This window comes from Psammomys obesus, unplaced genomic scaffold (genome assembly GCF_907164565.1).
Source record: "Psammomys obesus unplaced genomic scaffold, mPsaObe1.curated_primary_1811, whole genome shotgun sequence".
In the NCBI taxonomy this organism is placed as follows: Eukaryota; Metazoa; Chordata; class Mammalia; order Rodentia; family Muridae; genus Psammomys; species Psammomys obesus.
In genome coordinates this window covers 891,629-916,108 of record NW_026589447.1, presented here as the reverse complement: position 1 = coordinate 916,108, position 24,480 = coordinate 891,629, and the positions used below count along the sequence as shown (strand labels likewise).

At 41.2% G+C, this 24,480-nt stretch overlaps 1 protein-coding gene across 1 annotated transcript; it reads left to right on the top strand.

The window, feature by feature from the left end:
• The first annotated feature begins 393 nt into the window (after positions 1 to 393).
• Positions 394 to 24,404, top strand: Dgat2l6 (diacylglycerol O-acyltransferase 2 like 6). Its single transcript, XM_055605122.1, has 7 exons — positions 394 to 478; positions 19,093 to 19,203; positions 19,531 to 19,601; positions 19,959 to 20,163; positions 21,404 to 21,578; positions 23,580 to 23,791; positions 24,250 to 24,404. Exons 1-7 carry the CDS (start codon positions 394 to 396, stop codon positions 24,402 to 24,404), a joined length of 1,014 nt encoding a protein of 337 aa, XP_055461097.1.
• Positions 24,405 to 24,480: the final 76 nt, after the last annotated feature.

Below are 24,480 nucleotides of genomic sequence, written 5' to 3'. Positions count from 1 at the left end.
GGAAGCAAGTGTGGCCTCTAGATCCCTTTTCTAAAGCAGGTTTGATTAGCAGCAAGCTTCTTTGTAGAGCCTGTAAGTAAGGTGGACAAAGCCATTCTATTCTCTTGCACTAGTTAGTCAGAGAACCACCCAACAGGTAAAGCTATCCAAGGCCACTGCTTTCTCGTCAAAACTAGTGGTACATATATTAGTCTAATGTACAACCTTCTGTGTGTAGGAAGTTGGGGCGGGTCAGGAAAACTGGAGGAAAGGTTCAGTCAAATCTGATAAAAGCTCAGTGGCTAACCAGTGCTGATGATAAGAGATAAGAGCAAAGCATCTGACATCAGCTCCATCTAAGTGGCTCATTGCTTCTGGTTGAGCTTTCTGCCACAGCTGGAAAGCACTGAGACTATGGCCTTTTTCTCCCAACTAGATCTGCAGGAAGCCCTCCGAGTATTTGCTGTATCTCAGTGGATTCCAGTCTATGCAATTTTAGGTGAGTAACCCTCAAATGCCAGGGAACATGCCCAGAAAGAGGCCAGGCATCCCCCATGAGGGAAGCTCTGGTGCCAGCACCTTCTTAGGTCCTTGTATCCCTCTGGAGGTGGACCAGAGGCCAGGAATGAAGCTATAACTGCTCTGGTTTAAATATTATCCCAGTCTCAAGAGCTGACCTCTACAAATTATCTGAAAAGAATCATATTTAAGAATGGGACAGAGTGGTAGTTGGTATTACTAGGAAGATCTAAGGTGATTTCTCTACTACAAGAATGTTGTAGACGAATTTTGTAAAATCTGAGGTTGTGTGAGTGACATTAGAATTTTTCGGCAGACTCAGTGACCAGTGTTGGGCTAACGGGCTCCTAGAATCAAGCCAGAAGTCAAGGCTTCCTGGGAAGTCAGCTAGAGTGGCAAGTGTAGAAACTGGGTGGGGAGAAATAAGAGCATCTTGAAGGATGAGATGGGTAGGAAGTAGGTGGTGCCAAGCCACAGCAGACTATATGACCTGTTAGAGCAGAGATTCTTAACCAGAGGGATATAGACTAAGGATTAAGGGGTAGCTTGGGGAATTTTGATTTTGGTGGAAAGAAATATGGATTTACTGTCATTCACTTCTAGTTGAGATGTGTTTGTTCCTTCAATGGTGAATGTAGGCGATAAGCCTTAGATGTGATAGCAGCACCTGCGGTTTTGTCAGTAGCAGACATGGAAGAGATTTGCATTTCACTGAAGGAGTTGTTTGTTAAAGCATCTCAAAATTTTGCTTATGCTGATGATGGCGTCAAAATTTCAGTAGTTATTAAAACTGCTGTCAAAGCTGGTTTCGTAATGAATAGAGCAAGACGCATGTATGCTACTATATCATATTGTGAGGAATGTGATAATGGTGTTTTAATATAGTGGCCTGCCTTTGTATGCTGAGTGTTTTGCTGATCCATTTAAAAATATTATTCAAAGAAAAGGTTTATACACTTCATCAGACTGCCAGAGGATAGCCCCCAGAAGATACAGACTTTCTAAGCTTCATTAAAATCAAATCATGCTGTGCTCATCATCTGTTTAACTTTAGCTATGTCAAGAAAAAGAAATTAAGGCTGGTCATGGTGGTGCACGCCTTTAATCCCAGTACTCTGAATACAGAGGCAGATGGATTTCTGTGTGTTCAAGGCCACCCTGGTCTACAAAGTGAATTCCAGAACAGCGCAGAGGTGTTACGCAGAGAAAACTTGTCTCAAAACAACAACAACAACAACAAAAAAACATACAAAATAAAACAAACAAACAAACAAAAAGAAGAAAAAGAAAGGAAAATAAATTAAACCTGGTGAGATTTTTCTCAATAGGTAAAAGCTCCTACTGAACAAGACTGACTTCAATCCCCAAAACCCACAGCTGAAGGTAATAAACAACTCCTTCAAGTTGTCTTCTGACCTCTACACACACAACGTGGCGCATGTGCCCCCACACTCTCACACATCACACATCATATACATATGCAAATAATAATGATGATAATAGATAAATATTTTTTTAAATAAAAGGAAGTTAAAATCAGGCAGGCCTAGTAATTCACACCTGTAATTCCCCATCACTCAGGAGGCCTAGGCAGAAGGAATATTATGAGTTCAAGGCTAGCCTGGGGTACGAAGTGACTACTGAGTTCCAAGCCAACCTGATCTGTGAAATGAGACCCTTTCTCAGCAATAAAGGAAGGAGGGATGGAGGGAGATACAGGGAGGGAGGAGGAGAAAGGATAAAAGGAAAAACTAAGTTATTTTTCGGGAAAATTTTTGTTTTTATTTTTTCATAGTTTCTGTTTTCCTTGGCATTTTATTTTAACTTCCTCAAAAAGAACTCCCCCCCCCTTGGATAAGTTCTTCCCCTCCAGTAGAAAAATAAGGGGCAGAGAGGAAGGTCAAAAGAGACATGGTTGTTGAGGTGACAGCCACCATTTCAAGTCTGGATCCCAGAAAGGGTGAGGAAAGAGGGGGCTAAAAGAGAAGGGAAAGGAGGGAAAGAGTCGAAGAGCTGCGGGCACCAGGTATAAAGCACCATCTCCAACCCCAGCACCATGAAAAAAAATGAGATGGGAAGAGTTCTGTGAGTGGGTACGTTCAGGCTTGAGGTCTCCTTGGTACGGTGCTTGAACACACATGCTCAGATTGTTCTGGCTACTCTGGCAGCTATTTTCAGTACAATGGTTTTCTTTTGCTCCCAGAAGACAATTCTCAGGGTTTCTTTTTCTTTATCCATTTTTTTCCCCTTTCAAAGGGCACACTGCCTTCCAGCAGGACTAAGGTAAAGGGGCTATCAGGCGACACCTTATGTATGTAGGGAATCAAGAAGGCTGGGGACAGCATTCTCCTCCCCACTAAAACTCACTGGCTCCCAGTGAGCTACCCTGAAAGAGTTCGGAGAAGTAGAATGGGAACACTTGTGACACATAATGGCACAATTGTGTCACTAGTGAAAACACATAAAAATAAAGTTGATTTATTTTGTCTTCATTATTAAAGGGGTTTCATTATAATAAATTATAGAGAGAACAAATTTCATTGTCTCAAGCATCAGTTCAGTTGCATCATCAATTGTACTGTATTTTATAGTGTTTTAAGCCATGTTCAGAATTTTTCATCTTCTTATACTGAAACTCTGTGCCCATAAAACCCTGAATTCCTAAGTTCCTCTCCCCAGAGCTTTGGAAACCACCATTCTAATTTCTATTCATATAAACTTTCCTATTCAAGACAATTGTGCCGTTAGTCACTTGTGTCACTAGCTGACTGAACATACCATAAAGTTATGAACGTTTCTTCATATGGCAGCATATGGTAGAATTTCCTTCCTTTTAAAATCAAATATCCCATTTATGAATAGATTAAATTTAGTGTACTCATTCATCTATTAATGAGCATTAATTCTCCCTCTTGGCTATTAGAAATAATGCTGTTTCAAGCATGAGTGTTTAACAACATCTTTGAAACCCTGTTTTCTAATCTGTAGGATATATATATATATATATATATATATATATATATATATATATATATATATATATGAAATTTATGGGCTGTATGACAATTATATTTTGGACTGTTTTGAAGAACTGCCAACCTGATTTACACAGTGGCAGCACCATTTTACATTTCGCACAGCAGTGCACAAGGGGTTGGATTTCTTTATATCATCACCAAGAGCTTCTGGATTCTTTTTTTAACCATCTTAATGGGTGTGAAATGAACTTTCACCATGGTTTTGATTTGCATTTTCATGATGACTAATGACACTGAGCATATCTTCAAGTATTTCTTGGCCCTCTCTCTTGACTTGTTTTAGACCGATTATCATTCCATTTTTATAACATTCTGTTTCTGTTCTTCAGTGATCATGATAAGAATTTCAAGAATCCTAGGTATTGCAGACAACCAAATCAATTATTCAATGGAGCATAATGGCCACAGAGGTATCAAACATGTTCAGTTCTATTCATCAATCGTTGTAGAAAATATTCATTAATAAGACCTTGAGCTGCCTTTGCTGAGACTCTAACAATGATCTAATTAAAAGCTCTTTGCTATCAACCAACAGAAACAAACTCTTCAGCCACTGTACGCATTTCATGTGCTAGGGCTTGGCAGACACACAAATAACTACACTTTAATGTGGACTGTGATAAGTGAAAGAGCCACGAGAAAGAAATATGAGGGTGCCAGGTAAATAAAATCTTACAGCAGGTTGAGAAGGTTAGAAAGGGAAGCAGACTAGTATGATGTGCTCAGGTCATGAGTCCCAGATTATGTTAGAGTGGGGTTACAGTTCACTGTGTGACTTTGGCCAAGTCTGGGAACTCTCTAAAGCTTAGTCTCATCACCCCCTTAGCTGTGTCCACAGGAAATCCTCTGCATGCATCCTCTTTCTCTCTTTTCTTTATTCCTTCTATTATGCTCTGAGCCTGCTTGGTTATTCTCTCTGAATGACATTCAGAATCACAGTCAGTTACCGATTGCTGCTGGATGTTATGTTGAGGAAAGAGAAACTACAGGAAATGGGAAGAAAAAGGCAGAGGTATAAGTAGGAGGAAGTAAGAAGAACAGATAAGAAGATGAGTTAGGCAAGATGGTAGCTCTGGCAGACTTCTGAGGCTTGCTCTCTATGTGTCTCTTTCTGGGCTTGGCATTGCCAACTCTCAGAACTATGAATAATAGTTCTGGTCCTCTAGTTTCTAGTCTCCATCCTTTTCCATCTATTCTACTGCATGCTCAACAAGTCTTTTTACCCCCAGTTTTTGGGATCAAACTCAAGGCTTAATGCATTGCAGTTAACTATATTAGTTGTCCCATCAAAAAATAAAATAATTAAAAAAATAAAAATAAAACAAATTGACCATATCCCTTTTCTGCTCAAAAATAATAGTTTTCTGTACAAATTTAGTACTCTGGGCCTCCTTGAGCATTTTCTCTGTCTGACTCTGAGCCTCCATCAGCTCATCTACCTGTATGAAGTTTGTATTTAAAGCAATCTCCCCATGGAGTTAGGGGGAATACCCCTTCACTTCTGCTCTGCCTACTTCCTTGACTGGATGCTGAATGTTCTTCCCACACTGTCAATGGACACCTTCTCCTTAGAAAAATTACTTGACCCGTATCTTCTCCTTAACGCTTTCTAGACTGTGCCAGTTCTGAAGACCTAGGGCACTTTTCAAGACTAAACTGGGTAACATCTCTTACATCTTAAAAAAAAAAAAAAAAAACCTCACAATGTTCTACTTTAGTTATAGAAGCTGAAATAACTTTGAAACAAGGATCAGTGAATCCCTCTTTTTCCACTATGGTTTTCTGGAGAGTGATGAAGTTAAAAGGCGTGCCATCAAAAAAATCAATATATTCCAAAAAGTTGCGATTCATGCACACATGGCATCTTAAGCCTGTAATCCCAGAATTTGGACTGTTATTGAGCCATGACTTTGAGTTTAGCCTGAGCTGCATGGTGAATTCCAGCCAAGACTGTATAGCAAGACCTTGTCTCAAAACAAAGATGTTATAAAAAGTAAGTTATTAAGGTATACACTGTTTTACCAGAACCTACTCCCCTTTATTCATTAAATTATTACAGGACTTTACTGTGTGCAGGCCCCAGTTTTCCCTCTCTGCCTAATGAGCTCCATGAGAGTGAGAACTGATTTTTTCATTTTTTCATAGAAGCAGACTTGACATTAAATATACCATCTTCCTAGATTTCATGTTCCTTGATAGAAACCATTAACTCTATGTTTTCCCCTTCCTTTATTCATCCTTTTTGTGTGGGTGCTTGCCTTCTTCTGGTTTTTGATACTACAAAAAAAAAAAGGAGATAGTCTTTGATGTCGGACAGGTCATTTCTGCCACTTACTTGCTACAAGTTCCTTTGCATGGAGGACTGTCAATTTCTTTTTTTTTAATAGAGAAATATAAGTTTTATTTGCCATCAAAAGTCTAATACATTTCTGTCTATGACTGTCAATTTCTATGGGACCTCAGGCAAGTCAGCCAGTCCTGTTTACCATAGAAAAAGTGCGTACTTCCTGAATCTTATGGCTGTTCTACAAAACAACAAGATGAGAAAATACTCAACCCATGTTAATTTTTCTTCATTTTTATTATAGAAACTGACATCATTTGGAGCTACATCGTCCCATCTGTCTTTATTTTCTGTTGCTATAGCAAAATACCACAGTCTGAGCAACTCATGCATAACAGTATTTTGTCTAGGGTACTGGAGACTAGACACCTAATATCAAGGTGCCAACATCAGGAAAGGGCTGTCCTTTGTCATTCCCTGGTAGAAAAACGGATGGATGAGAGAGTATGCAAGAAAGAGAGGAACAAGAGAAAGCAAAACTCGACTTTATCAGGAGCCTGATCCAGAAATAACATTAATTCAGTTTAAAGGTCCCATCTCTTTAAAACCTTTGCATTTATCTACTTTCCAACACTTGAACTTTCAGGCATACTTTCAGATCATGGTACTGCCTCTTAAGACTATGTCAGCCTTGCCATTTGATCCACAGAGGCATGACAAGTGCTTCGAACATGGGCAACTGAAACTCTGAGTTCATTGCACCTTCAAGAAGAATGATAATAGGGTCCTAGAAAACTGAGCATATTTGATGCATCCCTGCAGGACCAGACAAAATATCCTACAGTATGCCCTAGCCTTTCTACATCCAATGAACTGCACTGGGATAAAAACTCAATTTCCATGGTATCTTTACCCCCTTTCTTTTTCCTTTGTGTTTTATTTTGAGACACTCTAAAGACCAGCTTTCCAAGTGCTAGAATGACAGACAGGTGTCATCATACTTTTTCTTCCATGGCAGCTTTCAGAGTGGTTGAAGAGACTATAGCACTGTTCAGATTTCCATTCCCATTCACATGAATCATGGATCGCCTTCACCCAACTCCCTGACTACAGTTTCTTATGTTTTCCCAGTCATGCCAAACTCTTCCTGAAATGAATGGGATCTTTACCATTCCTCTTCTTGATATCTTTGCCTGCCCCTCTAGCATCAGGGCTCATCTCTACAGCTTTCTTCCCAGGAACAACTCATTCTATGGCTCCTTCATGTACTTCAGCAGGATAGAATGGTACTCAAAGACCCTGGACATTACTGTTTCCATGACTTTTCTCAAGCTTTTCCTTGCTTACTTTCTCTACCAACTGAAGTTCATCTTGGGAGGTTATCTTCCATACAAGGCTGAGAGACTCTGGAAGAAAGGAACTTTGTTTTCTGTGTGTATTGATATGCATTAACACAGGGAAAGAAGTACTTGAAATAGCTCTTGTCACATAATAGGTGTCAGACACTTAATAGAGACCCAGCAAATGTAATCTCTTTTCTCAAGTCTTGGCATGAAGATACGTGTCGTCTCAGAGCCTTCATTCCTTCCTCTGTAAAGTGAGGGTAATAAGTTATTAAGTTATTATTATAATAAGATAATAAGTCATTACCTCCCAAGGCAGTGAGAAGATTAACTGAGACAATGCACAATGAATGTCAAATAGCACTGTGTTTCATAATCACTGTTCAGCACTCACCATCTCAGATCATACTTATTTCCACTTCCATATTTAGTTCCTGTCTCTTCCTGTCCCCAACAATCTCCTCCTTTTAGCACAAAGATGTCCTAAGAGGTAGGCTCAGTCAATGCTTGTTCAATCATTTTATTCACTTCTACTCCAACAAGTAGCATTTATCATTGGTTTAGTTCCAATAAATAATCTAAATAAGCACAGAAAATTCTTTTGGATAATCCAAATATATTCTTGGCTTTCTGAGAGCAAGTTAGCCAACCACTAACACTCAGACTTTGGCCATTTCTCTGAAGTAAATGTTTCCACACAGAAGGGTGTTCAGCTAATCCTCTGAGCAGCTAGTCGCTATAGCCTTCCACACACAAAAAAAACCAGCAGAAGACTCTTCCTTGTTGAGAATAAGGTCAACTGTATTTCCTCATCCTGTTAACTTTCACCTGCCACTTGGAGACTTTGGAAATCCAATTGATAGTATACAGCTCTGTGTAGCAATAGTCTAGCATAAGCCATTGCCCCATGCTTGACAATGTGCTAAGAACGGTCCAATGGGGAGAGAGCCAGACAGATGTGGTTGGCACAAGCATTATGTTGCAAGTGTGCGGAGAAAGAAACTTTTCATTCTTCTGGGGGGATTATCAAAGCTATCGTCAAGGAAGTATCTTTAAAGTAAGCCTTGAAGGATGAAAGAAATTTGGTAGGCAGAAAGTTGGGGAAAAGGTAATCAAAATAAAAGAACAGAAAAACATATAAATGTGGAATGATGTGGGAAGTTGAAGGCTGAATAAGAAAAGGATTTTGGTGGTTGGGCACCTGATTCCTCTACTTTGGTTCTTTCCACAACTACATGTATATCATCTACACTACTTAACATAATACTCTTGTTAAATGAAAAATTTCTGTAGTCTAAATAATTTGTTTTAACTGAAATCTTTATAACAGTACCCTGAAGTCATTTTTAGTCATTGTTTGTTCAAAAAAATCATCCATCCATACACCACCACAGTGGCCTTTTCTCTTTTTTTTTTTTAAGCTGCCGGTGTTCCCTTCATTTCTGGAGCTACTCATCAGCATTTTGAAATGCACATTTCCATGTTTGCCTTTTCCAAAAGCCATCAATAGTCTTCCATTGCCGAGCAAAGCAAGTCTCAACAAATTTACTCAGCTCTCTCCTGACTCGACCCAAGTATTTCCTAGCCCTGTCTGATAGTATCTGTCCTCACACTTCCTATGAGATCTGAAAAGTGGTTAGGAGCCATCCAGGCAAACATCTGAGGAAACAGCCTGCCAGGCAAAGAAAGCAGCCTGCACAGAAGCCCTGCAGCTCAATATCAGAAGAGGATGAAGGGCCTAAAACATTGTACAATAAAGAAACCAGAGACTGGGTCAAAAAGGGCCCCTCCAGACCACACTTAGACGGCTGGACTTCTTTCATTAATGGATACTTTCTCAACACATATGTGGACTCTGCCTCTGCCTACCCGGTGCTGCAATTATAGGCCTACCCCACCGTTCCCAGGCCATGGGTTCTCTTTAACTTTCTATATTTATAGTAAAGTGAGAGCCAATAAGTGCTCACAAAGCCACAGGCATGCCTTTTGGTTACATGTTCCTGTTAGGTGCTGCTCAATGACAGAACCAAATTTAACCGCACTGTACTGATTACACCCAGATCCAAGTGAAAGCAAATAGTTGATTTCAAAGAAACTTGTCCTTGCCTAGAGAGAAAATGGTGACTTAGATCAGGTGATAGCCTGAAAGTGGGGAGCAGAATCATTGGAATGATATTAGAACTGGTAGAAATCGGTAACTGATTCAAGGGAGGCCGTTATTCTAACTCAGGAGTTGAAGACAGTTGAATTATAGTCTCAAACAAAAAAAAAAAGTATTTTTTTCAAAGTAAGACAAAGATGCTAGGGAGAGGGCCTTGTGTATAAAGTATTCGCTGCACAGGAATGGGAATGGAAGTCTGGATCCTCAGAATCCACATTAGAGCCAGGCAGGTGTGTCAATCGCCTGAAGTCCCAACACTTGGGAAGCAGAGACTAGAAATCCCTGGAGTACACTGTCAAACTAGACTAGATACCGTTGGGTTCAGAAAGAAATCCTACAGCCTATCAAGGAAGACAGCTGACACCAATATTGGGCCTCCATGTGCGCCCACACACCTGCAGCTGCACATTTGAAAATATGTATACACATGCATGCATAACGCACCCACACATAAACACACACAGAGCAAGATTAAAAATAGCCAGGAACATTGTCAATCCATAGGTTTAAAAAAAAAAAAAAAGTACAGACTATGCCACAGCTAACATCTCTACACTTGATCAAAGACAGAACACTATCTCTAAGACTGGGAAAAGCACCTTCAGGTACTTGTATCAACACATTAAAAGTTCTAGCTAGTGTGACAAGATAGTAAAACATTTGCAGATAGGATGATTACCCAGAGAAAATCCTTAGAAATTTATTGCCTATTTATGTGCTTGTACTTTTTGTTTGCTTGTTTTTTAGGCACTCAGCAGGCTGTGAAGTAGGAGGATGGCTAGGTCAAGGCCAGTCTAGACTGACTATACAATGAGATCCTGAGAGAGAGAGAGAGAGAGAGAGAGAGAGAGAGAGAGAGGAGGGAGGAGGAGACAGGCAGACAGAAAGGGAGGTAGGGAGGAAGAAAGAAAAGAAAGGTCAAAATAAGCAACAGAAAGTAGAAACTTAAGCACTACTAAATACTTCCTCAAATCAAATACTTATAAATCCAAAAATAAGATTATGTTGATAAGCACCTACCTTTAGGTGCTTTTTGTTTAGAAAAAATAAAGATCTCAAATAACAAGTAATATAAGTTTGTACTTCAAGGGAACTGGAATCAGAACAAACTAGGTTCACTGATGATAACACAAAGAAAGAATAACAGAGATCAGCACATAAACAAAATGAACATGTCAACCAAAGCAAAAGTTGGTCTCTTGCAGATAAAAATAAAATTAACAAATTATTAGCTCATAAACCAATAAAAAGAGCATATTAAATGAAATAAAAAAATTGAAGAAGAGACATTAAAACTACTACCTGAGAAAGAGAGAAGATCTCAAGGGGCTGCTATGAAAAGTCTCATACAAACAAAGTGTATAACCTAAATGAAGTGGCTAAATCTCTAGACATATACAACCTAGCAAGTATGAATCACAGAAGAACAGAAATATAAACATATCAATCAGAAAATGTGCATATACATTGACTGAGTGTAGATTAAGTCAGTAACCAAAAACCTCTCAATAAATCAAAGCCCACAACCTTGTGTATAAAGCCTTGTATATAAAGTACTGTCGCTCAATTCTACCAAACATTTTTTATTCTTTTTTTAATTTTTTAATTATACTTTATTTAATTTGTATCCCTCCTCTAGTTCCCTCCCTTCTCCCCTCCAATCCCTCTTCTTCTCCCCCTTCTCCATATACTCCCCTCCCCAAGTCCACTGGTAGGGGAGGTCTTCCTCTCCTTCCTTCTGATCTTAGTCTATCAAATCACATCAGGAGTGGCTGCATTGTCTTTCTCTGTGGCCTGGTAAGGCTGCTCCCCCTCAGGGGGAGGTGATCAAAGAGCAGGCCAATCAGTTCATGTCAGAAGCAGTCCCTGTTCCCATTACTATAGAACACACTTGGACACTGAACTGCCATGGGCTACATCTGTGCAGGGGTTCTAGGTTATCTCCATGCATGGCACTTGGTTGGAGTATGAGTCTCAGAAAAGACCCCTGGGTTCAATTTTTTTGGTTCTGTTGCTCTCCTTATGGACCTCCTGTCCTCTCGAGCTCTTACTATTATTTCCCACTTCTTTCATAAGATTCCCTGCACTCTGCCGAACAGTTTGGCCATAAGTCTCAGCATCTGCTTTGATAGTCTGCAGGGAAGAGCCTTTCAGAGGCCCTCTGTGGGAGGCTCCTAACTTGTTTCCTGTTTTCTTCTTCTTCTGGTGTCCATTCTCTTTGCCTTTTGGAGTGGGGATTGAGCACTTTAGCCAGAGTCCTCCCTCTTGATTAGTTTCTTTAGGCGTACAGATTTTAGTAGGTTTATCCTATATTATATGGCCAAGATCAAATCCTCAAGTGACAACACATGCTGGAAAGGTTGTGGAGAAAGGAGAACCCTCCTCCACTGCTGGTGGGAATGTAAACTGGTACAACCACTCTGGAAATCAATCTGGTGCTTTCTCAGACAACAAGGAATAGTGCTTCCTCAAGATCCAGCCATACCACTCCTAGGCATATATCCAAAAGAGGCTCAAGTACACAAAAAGGATATTTGCTCAACCATGTTTGTAGCAGCTTTATTTGTAATAGCCAGAAGCTGGAAACAGCCCAGATGCCCCTCAACTGAAGAATGGATACAGAAATTGTGGTATATCTACACAATGGAGTATTACTCAGCAATGAAAAACAAGGAAATCATGAAATTTGCAGGTAAATGGTGGCACCTGGAAAGGATCATCCTGAGTGAGCTATGCCAGAAGCAGAAAGACACACACGGTATATACTCACTCTACCAAACATTTAAAGAAGAGTTAACATCAACTTTCCTTTTTTTCTTTTCCTTTTGGTTTTTTGAGACAGGGTTTCTCAGTGTGGCCCTGGCTCTCCTAGAACTTACTCTGTAGAACAGGATGGCCTTGAACTCACACAGACCCAACTGCCTCTGTCTCCCAAGTTCTGGGACTAAGGGTGTGCACCACCACCACACGGTTTAACATTTCTTAACCTCTTCCCAAAAAAACAAAGAGGAGAAGATGTCCAACTCATTTTACAAAGTAATCAGCACTCTCATAGCAGGCAAGAATACTACAGGAAAAGTAGAAGGCCATATCTCCAATGAGCAGAGCATGGAGGCAACCAAAGCCAATAGCACATAAAAAAAATATTCACCATGACCAAGTGAAATTTATGCCGTCGATGTGAATATGTACATCTTCAACATGTTAGAGTCAGTAAATGATAGTCAAACATTAACAAAAACAAGCACATGGTTGTCTCAAAAATACAGAAACCAAACTTTGGAAAATTCAATATTCATTCAAGGTAAAACTTCTCACCAAATTGGACAGAGAAGGAATGTATCTCTGCATCATGAAGGTCACATATAAAGAGCCCACAGCTACAATCACACTTGATGAACAATGAGATGATTCTTTTTCTACTCTTATCATTTCTATTCAATAGAGGACTGGAATTCTTAACTAAGGCAATTTGTAAAGGAAAAGAAAATTTAAAAACCCTCTAAACTGAAAGGGATGTGGAATTATCTGTTAGTAGAGGACATAATCTAATCTAGAGAAAACTCTAAAGTTTCCAACAAAATGTGGTTGGAAATAAGAGATAATGTGAAGCCTTCCAGGAGGCATGTATACCATTGCAGTAGCCCAGGGACTGCTTCCCTCTCTGCCCCAAACCAGAGAGGTTGTTATCCCTGAACCCAGATGTGCACTCATACCACTGACAAGAGTTGGCCACCTGGCACTCCTGCACTCTCTGTGACCTACCTGCACCTGGACTCTATGCAGGATATTTGGGCGCTGCAGGACAGCTGCTGCTGGTTCACAACACTATTGCATGTTAACTACTGCTGTTTGCACATGCCTTTCGTGATCTGAAGACTGTGCAAGTCAGGGCCTATGGATCCTGATTTAGCTGAGGTGTGGGAACGACCAGTGGCCATGCCCATCAGAGGCTACCAAAAGTCTCATATCAAAAGAAATGTGATTGATGTCACCACCATTCTACAAAGTGAGAAGACTGAAAAATCTTGCCTCTACCAGTTTTGCACAGATTTTGTTTTGTTTGTGTTGGAATGGGCTGAAAGGTGGCTGTAAGTCACATTTTTAACTGCAGGAAGGATGTTCCAGCTCTTAGCAAGAGATGAGCCATCTTTGACTTTCAGCCAGAGGGCATAGCTCAGTGGTAGAGTGTTGGCATAGCATATGTGAGGCCCTATCTTCAATCCCTCGTACAGATGAGGGGGACAGAATTCAGAGTTTTAGAAAAGCTTTGTTTGTGTGTTTGCTTGCTTGCTTGCTTGCTTGTTTTTTAAGACAGGGTCTTTCTCTCTATAGCCCTGGCTGTTCTGGAACTCAGTCTGTAGACTAGCCTGCCTCAAACTCACTGAGATCTGCCTGCCTCTGTTTCCCAAGTGCTGAAGAAATTAAAGGTGAATAACACCACGGTCCAGCTGTAAAAGCTTTTGTCTACTAAAAAATAAAGACAGAAGAAGTCATGGAGGTAAAAAAAAAAATCACAGAATAGTGATATACAATCACTGTCTTTTTATTAATTTTATTACATTTTACATGTGTGTGTATACCTGTGTGCATGTGCCACAGTGCACATGTGGGAAAAACAACTTGAAATGGCTCATAGATCTAAATGTGAAACAGAAAGTTATCAGTTTGTAGGAGAAAACATGGGAGGGCTGGGCCTGATGGTGCAGGCCTATAATCACATCCATTCTGGAGGATGAGGCAGGAGGATCACAGTTCAAAGCTTGCCTAGGCTACAGAATGAATTCTAGGCTAGCCTGGTCAACGTAAAGAGGTTTTCTTTTTTTTTTGCATTTTTTTAATTTTATTAATTACACTTTATTCATTTTGTATCCCCCCATAAGCCCCTCCCTCCTCCCCTCCTGATCCCACCCTCCCTCCCCTTTCTGCATGCATGCCACTCCCCAAGTCCACTGATAGGGGAGGTCCTCCTCTCCTTTCTGATCTTAGTCTATCAGTTCTCATCAAAAGTGGCTGCATTGTCCTCTACCGTGGCCTGGTAAGGCTGCTCCCCCCTCAGGGGGAAGTGATCAAAGAGCAGGCCAATCAGATCATGTCAGAGGCAGTCCCTCTTCCCATTACTATGTAACCCACTTGGACACTGAACTGCCATGAGCTACATATGTGCAGAAGTTCTAGGTTATCTCCACGAATAGTCCTTGGTTGGAGTATGAGTCTCTGGGAAGTTCCCTGTGTTCAAATTATCTTGTTCTGTTGCTCTGCTTGTGGAGTTCCCGTCCCCTCCAGCTCTTACTATTTCCCACTTCTTACATAGAATTCCATTCACTCTGCCCATCAGTTGGCCATCAGGCTCAGCATCTGCTTTGACAGTCTATACTGCAGAAGCTTTCAGAGGCCCTCTGTGGCAGGTTTCAAGGTTGTTTCCTGTTTTCTTCTGGCTTTCAGAGGCCCTCTGTAGCAGGTTCCAAGGTTGTTTCCTATTTTCTTTTTCTTCTGATGTCCATCCTCTTTGCCTTTCAGGATGGGGATTGAACATTTTAGTTAGGGTCCTCTCTTTTGCTTAGTTTGTTTAGATGTACAGATTTTAGTGGGTTTATTCTATGTGGTATGTTTATATGAGTGAGTATATACCATGCGTGTCTTTTTGCTTCTGGGACAACTCACTCAGGATGATCCTTTCCAGGTCCCACCATTTACCTGCAAATTTCATGATTTCCTTATTTTTCATTGCCGAGTAATACTCCATTGTATAGATGTACCACAGTTTCTGCATCCATTCTTCAGTTGAGGGGCATCTGGGTTGTTTCCAGCTTCTGGCTATTACAAATAAAGCTGCTACAAACATGGTTGAGCAAATGTCCTTTTTGTGTACTTGAGCCTCTTTTGGGTATATGCCTAGGAGTGGTATGGCTGGATCTTGAGGAAGCACTATTCCTAGTTGTCTGAGAAAGCGCCAGATTGATTTCCAGAGTGGTTGTACAAGCTTACATTCCCACCAGCAGTGGAGGAGGGTTCCCCTTTCTCCACAACCTCTCCAGCATGTGTTGTCCCTTGAGTTTTTCATCTTTGCCATTCTGATGGATGTAAGGTGAAATCTCAGGGTTGTTTTGATTTGTATTTCCCTAATGGCTAATGAGGTTGAGCATTTCTATAAGTGCTTCTCTGCCATTCGATATTCCTCTACAGAGAATTCTCTCTTTAGCTCTGTTCCCCATTTTTTAAGTGGATTACTTGGTTTGCTGCTTTTCAGCTTCTTTAGTTCTTTATATATACTGGATATGAGTCCTCTGTCAGATAAAGGGTTGGTGATGATTCTTTCCCAATCTGTAGGCAGTCGCTTTGTTTTGATGACTGTGTCCTTTGCTTTACAGAAGCTTTTCAATTTCATGAGGTCCCATTTATTGATTGTTGCTCTTAGAGCCTGTGCTGTTGGTGTTCTGTTCAGGAAGTTTTCTCCTGTACCAATGAGTTCTAGGGTATTCCCCACTTTTTTTTTTTCTAGCCGATTTAATGTGTCTGGTTTTATGTTGAGGTCTTTGATCTACTTGGACTTCAGTTTTGTGCAGGGTGATAAGTATGGATCTATTTGCATTTTTCTACATGTAGACATCCAGTTGGACCAGCACCATTTGTTGAAGATGCTATCTTTTTTCCATTGTATGGTTTTGGCATCTTTGTCAAAAATCAGGTGTCCGTAAGTGTGTGGGTTTATTTCTGGGTCTTCTGTTCGATTCCATTGATCCACCATTCTGTTTCTATGCCAGTATCATGCAGTTTTTATAACTGTTGCTCTATAGTACAGCTTGAGATCAGGGATGGAGATACCTCCAGAAGATCTTTTATTGTAGAGGATTGTTTTAGCAATTCTCGGTTTCTTGTTATTCCATATGAAGTTGAGAATTTTTCTTTCCAGGTTTGTAAAGAATCGTGTTGGCAATTTGATGGGAATTGCATTGAATCTGTAGATTGCTTTTGGTAAGATGGCCATGTTTACTATGTTAATCCTGCCAAGCCATGAGCATGGGAGATCTTTCCATCTTCTCATATCTTCCTCTAATTCTTTCTTCAGAGACTTAAAATTTTTTTCATACAAGTCTTTGACTTGCTTGGTTAAGAGGTTTTATTTTAAAATAAAAACAAACATAGCTGGGAGTGTACCCTCGTGGTTAGATAATTCCTGAAAGTTGTCGCCATGTGTACACACACACACACACACACACACACACACACACACACACACATTTTAAAGAAGTACTGGAAAAGGAATCCGTAAAGGGAAAAATGTCTAGCAAATTATGCTTCACTAAAACAAAAAGCTTTACACTATGAAAACCCTTGTTAATAGGAAAGCAATGACTGGAAGGAAGTACTTCCACAGACAAAGTACTTGTATGTAAAATGTTGAAGAATGTCCAGAATCCATAATAAGACAATATAAAAACAGATTGGAAGTGAATAAAAAGTGGGCAAACTAGTAAATCCCTGTAATCTTGTGCTTGGGTGATAGAGACGGGAAAAGATGAAGTTAAGGGTCATCCTTGGATACATAGCCAGTTTGAGAGCACTCTGGGGCTTCCTGAGACTCTGTCTCAATGGCAATAAAAAAAGAGGACTAATGGACAAAATATTTGAATATACACTTCATTCAAGAAAACACACAGAGGCCATGAATGAGGGTATATGCCTGTAATGCTAGCTACCAAGGAGTCTGAGGTGGAAGGGTCCCATGATCAAGAATTACCTAGGATTCAGGACAAGTTCTAGACCATCGTAAGTAATTTAACAAGATGTGCCTTCAAAATAAAAATAAATAAATAGATAAATAGATAAATATTTATCTGTTTATCAAGGGACTTAGATGTAGCTCAGTAGTAGGATATTTGCCTAGCATTTCTGAGATCCTAGGTTCAATCCCACTAGCACAAAAAAGAGGATGCACAGAAGGCAAATAAACAAGCAGATAGAAAGATGGTGAGCATCATAGCCTAGTAGGAAACAAAAATTAGGTTGAAGATAAGCACACAGCGCATCTGTTTCAGTGGCTTGGTCACCTTTAGTGTGTGAACTGAATTAGGAGAATATACATCTAAGAGTCTTCCTTGATAATCCCCTCCAAAATGCCTAATTGGAACACAAAGAGAAGATCTTGGAACCGTGACCTAGTGTCAATGGAAGTGTCACATGTGCACATGAACTCTCTGTTTTCTCACTCTCTAGCTTTCACTCTCTTGCTCTCTTTTCTTAAGATAGAGTCTTATGTAGCTCAGGCTCACCTCAAATTCATGATGTATCCAAAGATGTCCTTAAACTCCCGAACCTCCTACTTTTGCCTCCCAGCCGCTAAGATCACAAGTACGTACTACCACACTAGCCCTGCTACCTCCTTAAATCCCACATTTGTGGTCAGAAGAGGGTGGTGACATACAGGTATGGTCTGCTAGCATCTACAAGGTACTGGAGACTGGAGAAAGCTAGAGAATAACTATCAGAAGAGTTATACGGTGCACTGGTGTTTCTAGCTTAAACAGCAAAGTCAAATCGGGAACTTCACAAAGCAGTAAGGTTAGAGTCAATCTCAGAGAGATTGGCATGATCTGGAGAGCGCTCCACTTACTGTGGAAAGGGACACCAACAGCAAACTGCTGTAGGAGTCAGAGGAGGCTTAAAGAATCTGCAACCACATGGACTTTTAAAAGAGCTGAGGAAAGGCTGTACCCAGGGCTGCTAGCAGCACTGGCTGAAGGAACACACCAGTAAAAACCCTCTTCTCTTCATACCGGCTGCTCAGCAGCGGACTAAGTAGCCCCAAGATGCCATCTCAAAAACACCATTGCTGTGTTGGTGTTTGTTTTTGTTTGTTTGTTGTTTGGTTGACTAGTTAATTGATTCAAGACAGGGTCTCACTGTGCAGCTCTGGCTCTCTTTGAATTTACAGTATAGACCAGGTTGGCTTCAAACTCACAGATATCTGCCTGCCTTTGCCTCCCAAGTGCTTGATTAAAGGCATGTGTGTCACTAATCCTAACCTGTGTTGATGTCTTGCCAACATAAGGGCCTCAGGGAGCTGCGCTCTGGAGGTACTCAGAGCAAGTGTCCTAAGACTACATGCTTATTTAAAGTGGAACCCATTACTGAGGATGTAGTTCATTGGTCGAGCTCTTGTCTATCATGAACAAGCCTTGGATGGGACAAGCCATCACATGTTTGCTTCTTGTAGTGTGCCATGTCTCTTTGCTAGCAGAGAGACATTTCCCCATTCTGAACACTTTGCAACCCTATGATTGGAGACAAAATAAAACACAATGAAGCAGTTTCTAATCTACATTTTCTTCTCAATATCAGACAGCCTGGACACTGCAAACAGGTTCCTACCCTCAGAAGATAGTATAGGTTTATCAGTTCAACAAAGCAAGAAAACCAACCTTCTAGAAGGAACTTTCTGAACCAGCAGACTGAAGATAATCAGGCACCAGCCCAATGTGCTTCTCTTTCCTTTTGCCAAGCAGTTTTGCTCTTTGACCCCAGCTGAAGAAGTACTCTGAGGACTTTATGATTCTGCAGCTTCCTTGAACAAGATCTCAGACATCAGGAGGATCCAGACAGCAGCCTGAGCTAGAGCAAGAGATAGGCAATGGCTGAGGGGAAAAGAAAAAAAGGTCCCCATATCAGCCTTGCGTGATCCCTTAGTGTAGAGATGAGATGAGGCTGTGAGAGGCATATCAAGCCTTGAGAGTAACTGAAGGGCATATGTGGGTTGTGTCTCCTCAGGATGTATTTCCCTCTTCGGTATACCCTATTCCATCCTGTTCAGTAAATTATGGCCCTTGGCTGTTCTCTGCTTTGCCTGGCTTGCCTATGATTGGAAAACCCACACTCAAGGTAAGAGAAGTGAATAGAATTGTGGTTGTGTCTGTGCTAAGAGTGGAGTCATGGGAACATGGAAGAGGGAGGTGGATAAAGAGATGAGAAGATGGAACAAAGGTCTTTGACGGGCTTCATGAAGCTTTAAGAGACTGGGATCTCTGAGTAGGTTGTTTCCCTGTCACCTTTCTAGTTTTCTGTTTAGTAGTTGGACCCAGGACATCTGAGATATAAGAGGGAGGCAGCTTCTAAAACTTGAGGAGCATAGGCCAAAATTTTCACCTCTGGGAGGGGTAGAGGGACTGGCAATGGCCCACTTGCCCTTCTCTTTTTCTCTGTCCACAGATGGTAGGCGTTCAGATTGGGTACGAAACTGGACCCTCTGGAAGTATTTCCAAAGCTACTTCCCAGTAAAGGTAACCTTTCCTTTTCATGCCCATTTTTCTTCTGGATGCCCTTGCTCCTTATTGCTTGAATTCCCACTTTCTGTTGAGATCCATGTTTTCAAGGGCTCCAATGGCCATCAGTGAAGGTGAAGGCATAGCAGTATAATGTAGAACAGAAACCCAAAATAGATTTGCAAGTGAGGAGACAGATGAGCAATACCTTTTTCCACAGTGGCAAACCCAGGTCAGCATCTCTTAGCACCATAATCCCCGGGAATCTCTATGACAATAACATCTTAAGGATATGGAGGCTATCAGCTGGGCTCTGACTTTATGGATCCTTTCATCCTTCTTCCTGATCAGTCTCCCTCAATCTTCTTCTAACAGCTGGTGAAGACTCATGACCTTTCTCCCAAACACAACTACATCATTATCAACCATCCCCATGGTATTCTGTCTTTTGGTGCCTTCATCAACTTTGGTACTGAGGCCACTGGCTTTTCCAAGTTGTTCCCTTCTATAACTCCCTATTTAGCAACATTGGAAGGGATCTTCTGGTTGCCAGCTGTACGAGAGTATGTGATGTCCAAGGGTGAGTACAAGCAATCATCTTGTTCTGAAATTCAACTCAAGATGTCTACCCTCAATAAGCCCTGATAGTCATTCTGGGATAGATGACTTGATTTATTTTCTAAAAGCATTCAACCAGTATCAGGAGTATGTGCCCAATTATCAGATTCTGCACAGATTGTGAGAAGCATTTTTGTTGGGCAGCAAGAGAAGTTACAGGCATTCATAGTGTGTGTGTGTGTGTGTGTGTGTGTGTGTGTGTGTGTGTGTGTGTATGGTGTGTGTGTGTGTGTGTGTGTGTGTGTGTGTGCGCATGCGCCTCTATGTAAGCTCTCATTTCAAGGCACCTTAAAGACACTGTAAAGTCTCTCATACCAATTAGTACATACAGTCTTGGTCCATGTCCTGTGTCTCCTGGGAGCCCCTTGATCCTTGCTTAAGATGCCAAGGATAAAGGACAATCATCTATCAGAATCCAGGACAACTTCCCAGTGCCAGGCTTAATACCAGGGCATTGTATCAGATTTCCTTCTCCCTGGATGAATATTCATCTTTCTGGACATCAGAAAACAAGTGAAGGCAAACTAAAAGGTAAGATACATTTATCTTGAGGGGAATCCCAGAGGATATTTCAGCTCTCCTCTTAGGTTGATATGGCCATGTAGCTAGGGTTTCTGTTGATGGCTAGACCTTGGATGCAAATTCTGCAAAAATGGAATTTCAAAGTGATGAACATCTGTGGTTTTAACTGAACAGGATACTATCCACATTCCATTGTTCATCTACATTTCAGTTTGGCTTGATCTGTCTGATCATCTGAAATCCTAGTCAAAGGATCCTTTTGGCAGCTTGATTTTCGGGGAGGAGCACACTAGTTTGTGGTGGCTAGCTTGATCACCACCAGAGGAAATGCCTCTGGAGGTTTTCTAGAGCTCAGCCTGCTCAGAGAGAAAGACAACTCTACAGTCTATGGGTAGAAATGGGAAGGGGGAAGCTAAAGACTGTCTATAGGACAGGAGACTATGAATGGAAGCAGACAGAGAAAATCAGTATAACCCTGACTGTAGAAGCCTGCAGTCCTACCAAGGCAAGCATGCAGCTGCTACTAAGGATACATTCTCCAGTTAGGGTTAACTCAAGACAAGAGACCAAAGACAGAAGGTGATAAAGGGCCTCCAGCAGGAAGAACCTGAAGGAAGCCTTCTCCTACACTCAGGCACCCAAGTTCATTCTACCCACTACCTGACTTTTTGGTTTCACAGGTATATGTCCAGTGAGTGAATTGTCCCTGAAGTATAAGCTGACCCAGAGAGGCTCAGGCAATGCTGTGATCATTGTAGTGGGCGGAGCTAATGAAGCCATCTTGTCCAACCCAGGAGTCTCCATACTCTACCTAAAAAGTCGTAAAGGTTTTGTGAAGCTGGCACTGAAGACAGGGTGGGTCACTAGGTTTGGGGACTCTCTTATCACATTACTTGGAACCTCTGTTGCTCTACCCAAAATGGCACACACTCTAGGAAACCTGATAGATACCTCCTCTTTACTGTGATTACTTCCTTTTATCCTTCACATTATGCCTTGGGGGTATTTGGAACTCCAGACATTTGGGTGAGCACTTTTGGATCTTGAAACTGGGGGAGAAAGAGTAGAAGAAGGTCCATTAATCTGGGGCTCTGGGAAAAAGCGGCTTTGTTCTGTATTTACTTATTCACTGTGAGGCCCTAAGAACCACCCAAAGGCAATGATGGCACTGGCTGAGTGCTCAGATGATAACCCCAGAGTGTTTTCAGCAGCTATCAAATACCTAGTATGTATCAAGCTTAGTACAGGACATCAGAATACAGGAATAAATGATCGACAGTACTTGAAGACTCCCAATGTAGATTACACACCTAAGGTAGATTACAAATCCAAGGTAGATTACAAATCCGTTCACATATCATAACAAAACATATGTAGAGTCTAGCTACTTAGCATCCCAACTACCATCCCATAGGTCTAAACATCCTTGGAGCTTCTCCTTTTCTTCTGTCCCTGCTTCCTTCATCTCCAAGATTCTAGTCCCAGTTGTAGCTAGCATGATCCTGGTAAACCATGGGTCAAGTTATATCATGTCTCAAAATGCTCCAATAACTCCTATGCCACACAGAGCAAAAGATTTTGAAGAATCTGGTCTTCAGCCACCTCCCTGACTTCAGTCCTCACTAGTCTCTCCATTGCCACCTCTTTCATTTCCAATAAACACCATGAGTGTGGACATTTTTCTCATCTTTTGTATTCACTGGTGTATCCACATGACCTAAAACAGTGCTATTACATAAAAAGAACTCAGTGGAAATTTGTTGGGTAAATGAAAATAAAGGAGAAATATGCAAAGTTCCATGAGAGCATCAATTTATGGAAAGACTATGGCCCAGACTAGAGGTTTCATTGGAGAATGACATCTGAACTATGCTAAAGTTAAAATATGAGTAGAAATTGCCAATCAGACAAAAATGGGAAAAGAGCTAGGCATTATGTCACATGCCCGAAATCCATTCCACTCTATAGTCTGAAGAAGGAAGACTACAAGTTCAAAACGAGCCTGGACAATTTGACAAGATCCTGTCTCCAATTAAAAATGTTTAAAGATCTGGGGTCCATCTTAGTGATAAAGTGCTTGCTTGACATGTACACGTCTCTGGGTTGAATTCCCAGCACCTCAAAAACAATACAGAAAACAAACAAACAAAAGGGAAAACCCATGCATTCAATAAAAAAAATATGATATATGCAGTACCACACCAGACCAGACCCTAGGGATTCAAAGAGAACTGCCCAGATTTTCACTTTTGATTGGACAGACAGGTAAGGAGGTGACTACAAGGCTGGGCATGAAGGTGGGAAAGCAGAACAGGGGGAAGAATTAGCTGAGGGATAACAAACCCACAGTGGGAAATGAGAGTGACCAAAGATTTCTTTAAAGAGATGTGGTTAGAACAGAGTACTGAGAGGCAAAATGGAATTTGCTACATAAAGAGAAGGCAGAGATGAGAGAACTTGGCACACTTTATAAGGTTAAGTAGTGGGGAAGCTGGCCAAGGTCTAAGACACTGATCTCTTGCTAAGCAGTGAGAGCTGCAGTGAGAAGCTCTGGGAGGACTTTGAAGAGAGAAGTGGCATGTATACATGTGCAGTTTGCGGGTATCATGTTGGATGCTGAACAAAGGTGCTAAGTCCTGAGCTTACTTCTTGCTGTCATGGTCTAAGGCGCTGCAGCAATACTGAGGTTCCATTGGAGGAAGTGGTATGGCAGGAATGAAACATGAAGCTGGTGATATATGGGTGCTTGAAATCTGGTCATGTTGGTGGGAGGTTGGGGATATTTTCCACTTCAGAGTGTTGCTGGGGGAGATTTTGCTCAATGAAGAGCTCATACTGCTCTCCTTCTCTTTGCAGATCATACCTTGTCCCTTCTTACTCCTTTGGTGAGAATGAGGTTTACAACCACACGGTCTTTCCTGAAGGCACATGGCTAAGGTTTTTCCAAAAACACTTCCAGAAAACTGGCAAAAAGCTCTTCGGCATAAATTTCTGTACCTTCCATGGCAGGGGCTTCACTCAGAAATCCTGGGGCCTTGTTCCTTTCAAACATCCAATTACCACTGTTGGTGAGCTTTCTTACTTTTTCAAGGGCGCTCAAGTTTTTGGTCTCTCACCCCAAGTCATCCATCAATCCCAAGGCAATCTGGATCACAACCAGGGTACACTAAAGGAATTACAGAAGGTGCAGCTGAAAGCAGTGTGGAAAGGTCAACCAAACAGATAATACTTGCTGCCATTCATGGGTGGGATAGAGCTCACCAGATGTCATAGGAACATTATTATTTAAATTATTAAATGAATTATTTAAATTCATTCAGCTCTTTCCTACGCTTGCTTTTATTCTCTGGAGCATTGGTAAGACTTAAGTGACCAGAAAATGAATGTCAGGACATACCTGGAGCAAGGGAAAGAATGAATGGAGGGGAACAGCCACAGATACTGTTGGAATGTGCACCCCTACTAAGGTGTGGGTAGTGTTGTTGTGATAGGGACTCTGACACTCGTCTCTGTTCTTCCTCTATAGTTGGAGAACCCATTCCAGTCCCCAAAATCAGTGATCCTGACAATGAGACGGTGGAAAAGTACAGTGAACTTTACATCAGTGCCATACGAAAGCTGTTTGACCAACACAAAGCTGAATTCGGCTACTCTGCGACCCAGCAGCTGACAATTATATAACATGAGTAAAAATCTCTGTAACTAAAGCTCAAATACATAAGGGATCCAGATGAAGCCACAGGGAAGGAAGAATTTG

Excerpts from the sequence above, each read along its gene's own strand:
- Dgat2l6 (XM_055605122.1), top strand. The coding sequence starts at position 394 with ATGGCCTTTTTCTCCCAACTAGATCTGCAGGAAGCCCTCCGAGTATTT. Across the intron at positions 20,164-21,403 it reads AGAGTATGTGATGTCCAAGG|GTATATGTCCAGTGAGTGAA; the intron begins GTGAGTACAAGC and ends TTGGTTTCACAG. Across the intron at positions 21,579-23,579 it reads AAGCTGGCACTGAAGACAGG|ATCATACCTTGTCCCTTCTT; the intron begins GTGGGTCACTAG and ends TTCTCTTTGCAG.